The following is a 13,605-nucleotide window of genomic DNA, read 5'->3' on the forward strand; positions in this document are numbered from 1 at the left end:
GTTGCTGCACGCGGGCTTTCTTTAGTTGAGGTGAGTGGGGGCTACTTGTCATTGCAGTGCACGGGCTTCTCACCGCGGTGGCTTCTCTTGTTGAGGAGCACAGGCTCTAGGCATATGGACTTCAGTAGTTGTGGTGCACGGGCTTAGTTGCTCCGCGGCATGTGGGATCTTCCCAGACCAGGGCTCGAACCCGTGTCCCCTGCATTGGCAGGCAGATTCTTAACCACTGCACCACCAAGGAAGCCCAAATATGCAATTTAGAATTAAAGTTCCCTGGATGTCTCTGAAATATCTTTTTATCGTTTGTTTGCTCAAATCAGGGTCAAGACAAGGTCCACACTTGACAGTGGGTTGCTAATTTTTAATTTTAAAAGCAATACATGCTCATTGTTAAAAAAAAATTCAAATGATTTAGAAAGTAATAAAGTGAAAAGTAGAATTCCCTCTCTCCCCATCACCCACTTTCTGCACCACACTGTTAACTTTCTTGCATAACCTAGAAAAGTTTAATGCACATATAAGCATGTCTCTCCATAAATGGGATAATACCATATATATATTCTATAATTTTTTTCATAATAAAACTCAGTACATCAAGATCTATCTTTACTGGCTACAAGGTAACCTTCCATATATATGTGGCAAAATTTAAACCCTTGCTGATAGGCACATATAGGTTGTTTTCAACCTATATGGGCCATTTTGCTACAGTAAAGGTCACTTTGCATACATCTCTGCCCGCTTGTTCAAGTACTGCTGAGGGATAAATTTCTAGAAATGGAATTGCCGGGTGAAAGTATGGGCATGACTTTTATTTGGATACATATTCATCAAAAGTGAAAAATTCCATTTTCCCCACACCCTCACCAAATCTGATAGGTGAAAAAAGTGGGTCCTGACTACCTTTCAGAGTTCCTCTGCCCAGCAGTTTTCTTTCATTTTTTTAAATTTAATTTTTATTTTATATTGGAGTATCATTGATTTCCCAGAAGTTTTCAATGACTGTTCATTCAAATTAAAAAGTCCCGTTTGAAATAGTTAATGCTAGCAAAGTTGCAATCTAAAAAATTTTCAAGTACACACCAGCAGAGAACTAAAAATATCCAGAAAATTAAAGTTTCATAAAAGCTCCCTCGCCTTTCAAATAAGAGAAGCTAACTTCTGCAGTACCTCTCACTTGTGTGGGCCTGGTCTAAACAAATCCCTCAAAGGAACTTTGTTGAAAAGTTTCTCTAGGTAGAGAATAACAGCATATAGGGGGAAAAATTAAAATTTGATAGCTATCGGATTTTCTCTGGATCTGCCCTGTCTTATATAGAAGCCACTAAACATATGTGGCTATTAAGCACTTAAAATGTGGCTAATGCAACTGTATTTCTAATTTTATTTCATTTTAATTAATCATAAAAATACTAGAAAATATTTAAGATGCTTGAACAACTTGAATATGTGACTATATTTTTCCACAGTAAATTTTATGAAATCTAAATACAAATTGTATGTCTGATAAAAATCTAGAATCTGAACTGGCATGTATTTTAAGTGTAAAATACACACCAGATTTTGGAGACTTAGTATGAAAAAAATTCAATAATTTTTATATTGATTACATATTAAAATAGGTTTTGATATGTTAAATAAATTATTAAAATTAATTTTACCGGGGTATTTTTAGAGATGCTATCAGAAAATTTTAAATTATGTATATGGCTCATATTATATTTCCATGAGGGAGTGGTGCTCTAGATCAGGATAACTAACTACATTTTTCTGGGGAGAAGATTTATAGCATTCCCCCAAAAATGTGAAGTCCCATGGAAGGGAAGAATCACCATACTATAGATGGAACTATAGATATCCTCTATAGCTCCTTCTGGAGGCTGCCTTCAGAACACCTTAAAAATAAAGCATTTTACCAAATCACTGTTACTGGCCCATGAAAGGGAGGTTTCCAGCAGCCATCTCTTCTGATATTCATCCACAAGCTGACAAGCTTGGAGCAGGCCTAGATGTGCTGATACTGAAAATCTTAGCTTCCCAACAGGGGTTAGTGTTCCAGAGGAAAGTTATAACCGAAGAAATGCAGCAGGAGGATTAATATCTCCATCTTCTGCCTCTCTCCCCACAATAAAAAAAGTCTTTATTATGGGACAAAAGTCCTGAAAGGCTGTGAAACTGTTGCATGGCTAATTAAAAATTAAAAGTAACTAAAAACTTCTGGCCCAAGAAGGTCATGAGAATAGCAAAAAACTTCCTTACAACTAAGGAAATTAAAAGGATTGTTTCCTTTTGAATAATTACTCCTTGTTAATAATTTCTTGAAGTTAGTTAAGTGATGGGTATATACCTGATAAAACAGTAGGAGAGCAGTTTGCATTTGTTTTCTCTTGATGCATCATTTCTGTGTTTCTCTCAGAAAGCTGAACATCATTACATTCTTATCTCTCTTTCACATATTACATATCAGTTCCCAGACTTACTAGACCATAGATTCATAACTGTGGAAGAGAGATCAGGAGGGAGACTGCCAATGTCAGGACAGGGCAGAATTAGGAGAGGGTAGGGGTATGTACAGATTTTAAAAGCTTATTCAAAACTATCATTGCTCTGATATAGCCATGACAGTCAGTACATTTTGAAATTTCAAAGAATATTAAAGGATGCGTGTTTTGATTCTCAAAAGGGAGCACACGTTAAAACAAGTTTGAGGATCTCTGCCCTAAATCCACGTTGCTTCACACTAGAGCAACAAATGTAGTACAAAATGTCAGCTCACACCTGAGCAAGTCAAAATGCTAGGAATTCTTTGCACTGGAGGAGGTAATACTAACATGCCCTGCGTGATAGTCCACTGGGTTCTTTAATCAGAGTAAGCTTAGACATTAAATTTGACATATGCAAAGTAGAAGCTTTCCTACCTACCTAAAGCATGCCTACACTTATCACCAAAAGTAGGTACACTTGAAAAGTAATCCCAGCATTTCAACTGATCTTATAAGGCAGAAAAAAGTTCTTAGGTCAGTCTCTTTACAGCCACTTTTCATCCACAAGGAAGGCAACAGCCATAACCTTTTTTTACAAAATAAGTAGAAAGCCAGATTATTAAAAATCTTCAGTCATGACTTCACCACAAGTCTCAGTAATTTCTGGGCCCATGGGAGCAGCAGAGTTGAGGATTAGGGACAAGGTGGAAATTTCCTTAACCTGTTGGCAGCAGTCACCACGTAGAAGTGTTTCTTAAGGTAAGGAGAGAAAAAAGGAAGGGAAAAAGGCATATTTATAGATCAATTACTTTAAGAAGAAACAATAAAAGGACTTGCTTAAGTTTAGCCACTTGGGTTTGTTTAAAATTGATAACTAAAGGGGAAAAGAAGATTCTAGCACAATTAGAGTAAAACAGTCACATGACTTTCAGGGACATGTTTAGAGCAAGTTTGAAGTGAGAAAATATGTTATCCCACCCTTTTCATGTGAAAAATGGAGCACCCTAGAATGGTATTTTTCAAATTGTAACTCACAACCCACCAGTGGGTCATGAAATCAAATTGGTGGGGCATGACTAACAACTTTTTTTAAATGAAACTAAATATCATAGAATAGAAAATATCAAAAGTGCATCACACTCTGTGGAGCAAATGTCGTAGTATTTTTGTTTCACGTGTGTGCGAGTATACGTGTACTTGTATACTGGCTCTCTGGGTAAAGCATTTTGGTTTTGTTTTTTATTGAAGATCTAAGCCAATATCAAAATGTTGGAAAGTCACTTCCCTGGAGGACAATTGTTTTTAAGAGACATTCTATGTCCATGGTTCCAAAGCGTTCTGCTGTAAACAAAATTATAAAGCTTTCAAAGCCTAATAGGGCTTTCCTAGGCCCTTTTTCTAAAATGTGGAGGAATCATCCTCAAGCTATGGGCAGTTAGTTCTGAGCGCTGCACTGCGGTGTTCATTGAGAACACATGCTCAGACTTCATTCTGTCACTTCAAGTGTTCACATAAGTATGAATTGAAAGCTATTTTTATGCCAGTCACTTTTGGTGTGTGGCATTTTTTAATCAAGGTAACAGGTTTTTTTGTTTGTTTTTGTTTTTTTGCGGTACGCGGGCCTCTCACTGTTGTGGCCTCTTCCGTTGCGAAGGTAACAGGTTTTTGACGTGAGACAGTTTTCCCCCTAAATAATCTATTTAGAATCAAAACGTAAGTAAAAACTTAGTACACTTCTTTCAAAGGACATTTTAAGAAAACAAATGCTGCTTTTACTAAAAGAAAAACAGATACCTTCCATTTCCTCTGAGCCATGTATTTCTGCAGCAATAGTTGGGATTTGAGACGAACTTTCGATTTAGAAGCTTTGGCAGGCAAGTTATTCAACCACTCATGTTTCAGGCACTGTGTGGCACTCATTCTGCAGCTGTGAAATCAAACAGCAGGTGAGACTTTTAGTTGGGGTTGCATTTTTCTGGCTATCCAAAATCTGTTTAATTGGTAGGAAGCTGAGTCAGTGGAACAGATTAATCATATAGGCAGATTCATGCCACGTGCTAAAAAAAGACCTACTACCTAAAATTCCCATCCTTAAAAGTGCAAGAATGTTGTCAGCAAAATGTTCCCTGCCCTCTATTGAGGGTATGTGTCCTGGTGATTAATCACCACCTCCCAGAGAGAGGCAGGACAGTAGGAGGGCCAGCTGTGCCTGGAATTGCTCTTAAGAAGTAAAAGAGCATGAGCCTTGAAAGAAGCTCATCTTTCTTCACAGAGAATAATGTCAACTTGTTCATCTGAATTAGAAATATATTTCCTCTCACATAACTTTTCAAACAGTCAAGGCCAGGGAATGAGAGCTGTCTCAGAGCCCAGATCTTGGGCCCCACCACTTGTAGTTATTCCCATATGTCTGAGTATCGGAAAACTCAGTGGCCCAACCCATAACCTTGATACAGCTACTGAAAACGAAGTAGGTCTTCATCACCAAGAAATAAGGTTTTCTGTCTTTTATTCTGGGGAATAACAACTGCATATCTCAACTTTTTTTCAACATTAGCCTATGAAAAGCAATAACTTGGAAATAGGTCTTATTTGTAAATATGGTCCTTTCTAAAACTCTTGTCTAGATTTTATGCTCCTAGTTGCTTGTTTCTTAACTGACTTCCTTTGTCCCTTTCCCTGCTACCTTTTCCTTTTTTTCCCCAAAGAAGTAGCAGACTAAGAAATCCTGAAGAGAATCGGTCTACAGGGAGAAAGGACCATTCGCTTCAGCAGCCCTGCCCAGCACCAGCCTGATTTCCACAGCACCCAAATGGATGGTCACCATCAGGATGGATCATGGGTGACAAGCAATAAAGGGTACCTCTTCTCTTTGACCAGCAACTGGGAGACAAAGTCCTTGGCCTCCTCTGACAGCCCTTCAAAGGTGTCAGCATCAAAATCCCAACTACAGTTCACAATGAAATTCATGGTCTCTGCATCCGTTTCCCCTAGAAATGGCGACAAACCACTGAGCCTACAGAGGAGAGAAAGGACTGTCAGTATGTGGAAGCTATACCTGCCAACACACACCGACAATATAAAGAAGACTCTTACAAGGTCAAGCAGAACTAATCAGAACCAAGAGGGTTCAAAAAAAAAGCACCCCCATTGCCTCTCCACAGGAGAAGTCCAGTGCGCTCAATAAAGTGGAAGCACTGAAAAATTGATGACAGGAAGAGTGGTGGAATAAGTCCCCTATCATGCTCACCACATTCCCCCTTACCCTGAAGTAAGAGTAAATTTGGATCCAACCCAATATGCCCATTTATCAGGTACATTTGACTGAATGTGAAGATAGCTTGGCATGTCTCTGAGACTACCCAGGCCTCAGGGGCCAAAGGAAAACTGGCTTTATTAGGCTCCTCTAGAGGAGGGCAGAGAGATGAGACAACTTCACTGGCTGGCCTTGGGCCACAATATTCCCCAACCTGGTGTAGCACACACACAAAGTGTGGGGAAAGAGTTAAACTGTAATAATAAGACTGGGAGCAAAGCTTGATTTTGTTGGGCCTCTGAGGAAATAGCTGAGGGATGTCCACAGTTGGAGAGAGAAGAGGACATTTAGTCTGTGTACATATCTCCTCTCAGCCCATCCTAACTCTGCTTCCTCAGCCCACAGAAAACAGGGAGTGCAGAGCAGAAGGACAAAGTTAGAAGATGCAGGAGCTGTGCCCTGCCCTGCCCTCCCCTCTCCTTACCACTTCAATGCACTCCAGTCCCACTTGCACCACAGCACCTGCATTTCTTTGCCAGAGGGCTTTCTCTCCAGTGGAAGCTGATTTATCCACCCAGAAGTTTCAGGGAATTAATAATTCTGGGACCAGCCCACTAGCAACAACTGATTAGAGTCGGTGTATTAATACCCCAACTCCCTCCCCCACTAGCTGGCCTAGCTCTGAGTGGGTGTCCCACAGTGGGCCCCAGTTCCCTGCAGGATTAAACTCCAGGTGCCCACAGTGGTTACTGACTCCACCACACACACTTTACTGGCTGCCTTCCTTCCCCGTTTCACTTCCCCACTTCTCTGTTGGCTTTTCTTAGGGATGCCTCCCCAGTAAATTCCTTGCCCTCAAATTCTTGCTGCTTCTAAGGATACCCAAACTAAGACAAATGGCCCCCATTCCCAGTGGGGCGTGAGGCCCCTGGGCACTCACAGCATGTAGGTTATGACTCCCACACTCCACATGTCCGTTGGGAACGAGACAAACTCGTAATTGACGACTTCTGGGGCCAGGAACTCGGGAGTGCCAAAGTTCACCTTCAGCTTCTCCCGAGGCTTGTACCTGGGGAGGAGAGGTGCAGAGGACAATGGGAGTGAGCCCTGAGAGAAGTTGTGGATGCCCGGCTAATTCCTTGGGGGGCGCTAAACACTCCCTAACCTTTGCTGTCAGCCATGTTTTCTGGACATCACATCCCACCACACTTGGTTTACTGGGAAATCATCACACACCCAGGCCCTAAATGCAGACTTTCCTAAGTCACTGTGGAGAATAAGAAAACCACAGTCCTCCTCCTCCTCCAGGTATTTACAATCTGAAAAAGAGGGAAGATCAATATATCTTATGTGACTGGCCTGCAGTCACACGGATGAGCACAAACAACCTGTGTAGAAGCTGTGTGGGGAGGACTGCTCTATTGTGCATCATAGTTAAAGGGAAGACGATAGGAGTTATAGAAAGAGGCAAAATGCTCAACATCACTGATCATCAGTGAAATGCAAATCAAAACCACAATGAGACATTACCTCACACCATCAGAAAAAAATAGAAAATTGCAAGTGTTGGCTAGGATGTGAAGAAATTAGAACCTTGTCAGTAGGAATGTAAAAGGGAGCAGCTGCTATGGAAAACAGTATGGCAGTTCTTCAAAAAAATTTTTTAAAGAACTACCATATGATCCAGGAATCCTACTTCTGGGTATGTATCCAAAAGAATTAAAAGCAGAGTCTTGAAGAGATATTTATACCCCCATGTTCATAGCAGCATTACTCAGAATAGCCAAAAGGTGGAAGCAACCCAAGTGTCCATCAGCAGATGAATGGATAAACAAAATGTGGTATATACATACAATATGATATTATTCAGCCTTAAAAAGAAAGGAAATTCTGACACATGTTGTAATATGGATGAACTTCGAAGACATTACAATAAGTGAAATAAGCCAGTCACAAAAAGGCAAATACTGTATGATTCCACTTATATGAGGTTCCCAGTGTAGTCAATTCAGAGACAGAAGGTAGGATGCTGGTTTCCAGGGGCTGAAGGCAGAAGGAAAATGAGGGGTAGTTATTTACTGGGTACAGAGTTTCAGTTTTGCAAGGTAAAAAAAGCTCTGGAGATTGGTTGCACAAAAATATGAACATATCTAAAGACTACTGTAACTAATCTTGAAAATTGTTAACACGGTAAATTTTATGTTATGTGTATTTTATACAATTACAAAAAGAGAAAGATCTAGAAAAAGTATTCTGGACATGAAGTTTAAGGAAGGCTAGGAAGAGAATTGGTGGCTGTATGGGGAAAGGGGTTGGAGAAAGTTGGTTTTTAGAATCAATCTTGAAAAAGAAGAAAACTTCTAGCTGAAATTTAATGGGCAGCAAAAAAGATGTCCTTCAGTTGGAGAATGGATAATATAAAGTATGGTACATCTAGAAAATGGAATAGTATTCAACACTTAAAAAAAACAAAAAAGAGATTCACAGAAAGAGAGACAAGATGAAGAGGCAGAGGGCTATCTACCAGATGAAGGAACAAGATAAAACCCTGGAAAAACAACTCAATGAAGTGGACATAGGCAATCTTCCAGAAAAAGAATTCAGAATAATGATAGTGAAGATGATCCAGGACCTCAGAAAAAGAATGGAGGCAGAGATCGAGAAGATGCAAGATATGTTTAATAAAGATCTAGAAGAATTAAAGAACAAACAAACAGAGATGAACAATACAATAACTGAAATGAAAACTACACTAGAAGGAATCAATAGCAGAATAACTGAGGCAGAAGAACGGATAAGTGACCTGGAAGACAGAATGGTGGAATTCACTGCTGTGGAACAGAATAAAGAAAAAAGAATGAAAACAAATGAAGATAGCCTAAGAGACCTCTGGAACAACATTAAATGCAACAACAATCGCATTATAAGGGTCCCAGAAGGAGAAGAGAGAGAGAAAGGACCCGAGAAAATATTTGAAGAGATTATAGTCAAAAACTTCCCTAACATGGGAAAGGAAATAGCCACCCAAGACCAGGAAGCTCAGAGAGTCTCATACAGGATAAACCCAAGGAAAAACACACCGAGACACATAGCAATCAAATTGGCAAAAATTAAAGACAAACAAAAATTATTGAAAGCAGCAAGGGAAAAACAACAACATACAAGGGAACTCCCATAAGGTTAACAGCTGATTTCTCAGCAGAAACTCTACAAGCCAGAAGGGAGTGGCATGATATACTTAAAGTGATGAAAGAGAAGAACCTACTCTACCCAGCAAGGATCTCATTCAGATTTGACAGAGAAATCAAAAGCTTTACAGACAAGCAAAAGATAAGAGAATTCAGCACCACGAAACCAGCTCTACAAAAAATGCTAAAGGAACTTCTCTACGTGGGAAACACAAGAGAAGAAAAGGACCTACAAAAACAAACCCAAAACAATTAGGAAAATGGTAATAAGAACATACATATCGATAATTACCTTACACGTGAATGGATTAAATGTTCCAACCAAAAGACACAGACTGGCTGAATGGATACAAAAACAAGACCCATATATATGTTGTCTACAAGAGACCCACATCAGACCTAGGGACACAAACAGACTGAAAGTGAGGGGATGGAAAAAGATATTCCATGCAAATGGAAATCAAAAGAAATCTGGAGTAGCAATACTCATCAGATAAAATAGACTTTAAAATAAAGAATGTTACAAGAGACAAGGAAGGACACTACATAATGATCAAGGGATCAATCCAAGAAGAAGATATAACAATTATAAATATATATGCACCCAACATAAGAGCACCTCAATATGTAAGGCAATTGCTAACAGCTATAAAAGAGGAAATCAACAGTAACACAATAATAGTGGGTGACTGTAACACCTTATTTACACCAATGGACAGATCATCCAAACAGAAAATTAATAGGAAACACAAGCTTTAAATGCCATAATAGACCAGATAGATTTAATTGATATTTATAGGACATTCCATCCAAAAACAGCAGATTACACTTTCTTCTCAAGTGTACATGGAACATTAACCAGGATATACCACATCCTGGGTCACAAATCAAGCTTCAGTAAATTTAAGAAAATTGAAATCATATCAAGAATGTCTTCTGACCACAACACTATGAGATTAGAAATCAATTAAAGGGAAAAGAATGTGAAAAACACAAACACATGGAGGCTAAACAATACATTACTAAATAACCAAGAGATCACTGAAGAAATCAAAGAGGAAATAAAAAATACCTAGAGACAAATGACAATGAAAACATGATCCAAACCTATGGGATGCAGCAAAAGCAGTTCTAAGAGGGAAGGTTATAGTTATACAAGCCTACCTCAAGAAACAAGAAAAATCTCAAATAAACAATCTAATGTTACACCTAAATGTTACACCTAAACTAGAGAAAGAACAAACAAAACTCAAAGTTAGCAGAAGGAAGGAAGTCATAAAGATTAGAGCAGAAATAAATGAAATAGAAACAATAGCAAAGATCAATAAAACTAAAAGCTGGTTCTTTGAGAAGATAAACAAAATTGATAAACCATTAGCCAGACTCATCAAGAAAAAGAGGAAGGGAACTCAAATCAATAAAATTAGAAATGAAAAAGGAGAAGTTACAACAGACACTGCCAAAATACAAAGCATCCTAAGAGACTACTACAAGCAACACTATGCCAATAAAATGGACAATCTGGAAGAAATGGACAAATTCTTAGAAAGGTATAACCTTCTGAGACAGAACCAGGAAGCAACTGAAAATATGAACAGACCAATCACAAGTAACGAAATTGAAACTGTGACTAAAAATCTTCCAACAAACAAAAGTCCACGACCAGATGGCTTCACAGGTGAATTCTATCAAACATTTAGAGAAGAATTAACACCCATCCTTCTCAAATTCATCCAAAAAATTGCAGAGGAATGAACACTCCCAAACTCATTCTATGAGGCCACCATCACCCTGATACCAAAACCAGACAAAGACACTGCAAAAAAAGAAAATTACAGACCAATATCACTGATGAATATAGATGCAAAAATCCTCAACAAAATACTAGCAAACAGAATCCAAAAACACATTAAAAGGATCATACACCATGATCAAGTGGGATTTATGCCAGAGATGCAAGGATGCTTCAATATACGCAGATCAATCAATGTGATACACGATATTAACAAATTGAAGAATAAAAACCATATGATCATCTCAGTAGATGCAGAAATAGCTTTTGACAATATTCAACACCTATGTATGATAAAAAACTCTCCAGAAAGTGGGCATAGAGGGAACTTACTTCAACATGATAAAGGCCATATATGACAAACCCACAGCAAACATCATTCTCAATAGTGAAAAACTGAAAGCATTTCCTCTAAGATCAGGAGCAAGACAAGGATGTCCACTCTCACCACTATTATTCCACATAGTTTTGGAAGTCCTGGGCACAGCAACAGAGAAGAAAAAGAAAGAAAAGGACTACAGATTGGAAAAAAAGAAGTAAAACTGTCACTGTTTGCAGATGACATGATACTATATATAGAGAATCCTAAAGATACTACCAGGAAACTACTAGAGCTAATCAATGAATTTCATAAAGTTACAGGATAGAAAATTAATGCACAGAAATCTCTTGTATTCCTATACACTAATGATGAAAATTCTGAAAGAGAAATTAAGGAAACACTCCCATTTACCACTGCAACAAAAAGAATAGAATACCTAGGAATAAACCTACCGAGGGAGACAAAAGACCTGTATGCAGAAAACTATAAGACACTGTTGAAAGAAATTAAAGATGATACCGACAGATGAAGAGATATACCATGTTCTTGGATTAGACGAATCAATATTATGAAAATGACTATACTACCCAAATCAATCAACAGATTCAATGCAATCCCTATCAACTTACCAATGGCATTTTTATACAGAACTAGAGCAAAAAATCTTAAAATTTGTATGGAGACACAAAAGACCCCAAATAGCCAAAGCAGTCTTGAGGGGAAAAAATGGAGCTGGAGGAATCAGACTCCCTGACTTCAGACTATACTACAAAGCTACAGTAATCAAGACAATATGGTACTGGCACAAAAACGGAAATATAGATCAATGGAACAAGATAGAAAGCCCAGAGATAAACCCATGCACCTATGGTCTATGACAAAGGAGGCAAGGATATACAATGGAGAAAAGACAGTCTCTTCAATAAGAGGTGCTGGGAAAACTGGACAGCTGCATGTAGAAGAATGAAATTAGAACACTCCCTAACACCATACACAAAAATAAACTCAAAATGGATTAGAGACCTAAATGTAAGAGTGGGCACTATAAAACTCTTAGAGGAAAACATAGGAAAAACACTCTGACATAAATCACATCAAGATCTTTTTTGATCCACCTCCTACAATAACGGAAATAAAAACAAAAATAAACAAATGGGACCTAATGAAACTTAAAAGCATTTGCACAGCAAAGGAAACCATAAATAAGACAAAAAGACAACCCTCAGAATGGGAGAAAATGTTTGCAAATGAATCATCGGACAAAGGATTAATCTCCAAAATATATAAACGGCTCATGCAGCTCAATATTAAAATAACAAACAGGACTTCCCTGGTGGCACAGTGGTTGAGAGTCCACCTGCGGATGCAGGGGACACAGGTTCGTGCCCTGGTCCGGGAGGATCCCACATGCCGTGGAGTGGCTGGGCCCGTGAGCCATGGCTGCTGAGCCTGCGCGTCCGGAGCCTGTGCTCCGCAACGGGAGAGGCCACGACAGTGAGAGGCCCGCATACCACAAAAACAAACAAACAAACAAAAACAACCCAATCAAAAAATGAGAAGACCAAAATAGACATTTCTCCAAAGAAGACATACAGATGGCCAAGAAGCACGTGAAAAGCTGCTCAACATCACTAATCATTAGAGAAATGCAAATCAAAACTGCAATGAGGTATCACCTCACACCAGGTAGAATGGACATCATCAGAAAATCTACAAACAACAAATGCTGGAGAGGGTATGGAGAAAAGAGAACCCTCTTGCACTGTTGGCGGGAATGTAAATTGATACAGCCACTATGGAGAACAGTATGGAGGTTCCTTAAAAAACTAAAAATAGAATTACCATATGACCCAGTGATCCCACTGCTAGGCATATACCCAGAGAAAACCATAATTCAAAAAGACGTATACACTCCAATGTTCATTGCAGCACTATTTACAATAGCCAGGTCATGGAAACAATCTAAATGCCCATCGACAGATGAATGGATAAAGAAGATGTGGTACATATATACAATGGAATAGTACTCAGCCATAAAAAGTAGCAAAAGTGGGTCATTTGTAGAGACGTGGATGCATCTAGAGACTGTCATATGGAGTGAAGTTAAGTCAGAAAGAGAAAAACAAATATTGTATATTAACGCATATATGTGGAACCTAGAAAATGGTACAGATGTACCGGTTTGCAGGGCAGAAATTGAGACACAGAAGTAGAGAACAAACGTATTGACACCAAGGGAGGAAAGCAGCGGGGTGTGTGGGTTGTGGTGTGATGAATTGGGAGATTGAGATTGACATGTATACACTGACGTGTATAAAATGGATGACTAATAAGAACCTGCTGTATAAAAAAATAAATAAAATAAAATTTTAAAAAATAAATAAATAAATTCAGTGATAAAAAAAGAATCATCAATCCATGAAAAGACATGGAAGAACTTTTAAAATCTACAAACAGTAAATGCTGGAGAGGGTGCAGAGAAAAGGGAACCCTCTTGCACTGTTGGTGGGAATGTAAATTGATACAGCCACTGTGGAGAACAGTATGGAGGTTCCTTAAAAAAC

At 38.7% G+C, this 13,605-nt stretch overlaps 1 protein-coding gene across 2 annotated transcripts in view; it reads right to left on the reverse strand.

The window, feature by feature from the left end:
• Positions 1 to 346: 346 nt before the first annotated feature.
• MYLK3 (myosin light chain kinase 3) overlaps positions 347 to 13,605 on the reverse strand; it is a 59,803-nt gene continuing 46,544 nt past the window's right edge. For both annotated transcript variants that reach the window (XM_060131086.1, XM_060131085.1), the window contains exons 10-13: positions 6,680 to 6,808; positions 5,347 to 5,499; positions 4,278 to 4,410; positions 347 to 3,236 (exon numbers count right to left, since the gene is read on the reverse strand). In XM_060131086.1, the coding sequence (XP_059987069.1) occupies positions 3,177 to 3,236; positions 4,278 to 4,410; positions 5,347 to 5,499; positions 6,680 to 6,808 (475 nt within the window). In that variant the 3' untranslated portion in view covers positions 347 to 3,176. The remainder of the gene's footprint in view (positions 3,237 to 4,277; positions 4,411 to 5,346; positions 5,500 to 6,679; positions 6,809 to 13,605) is intronic.

This window comes from Lagenorhynchus albirostris, chromosome 19, assembly GCF_949774975.1.
Source record: "Lagenorhynchus albirostris chromosome 19, mLagAlb1.1, whole genome shotgun sequence".
Lineage (NCBI taxonomy): Eukaryota > Metazoa > Chordata > Mammalia > Artiodactyla > Delphinidae > Lagenorhynchus > Lagenorhynchus albirostris.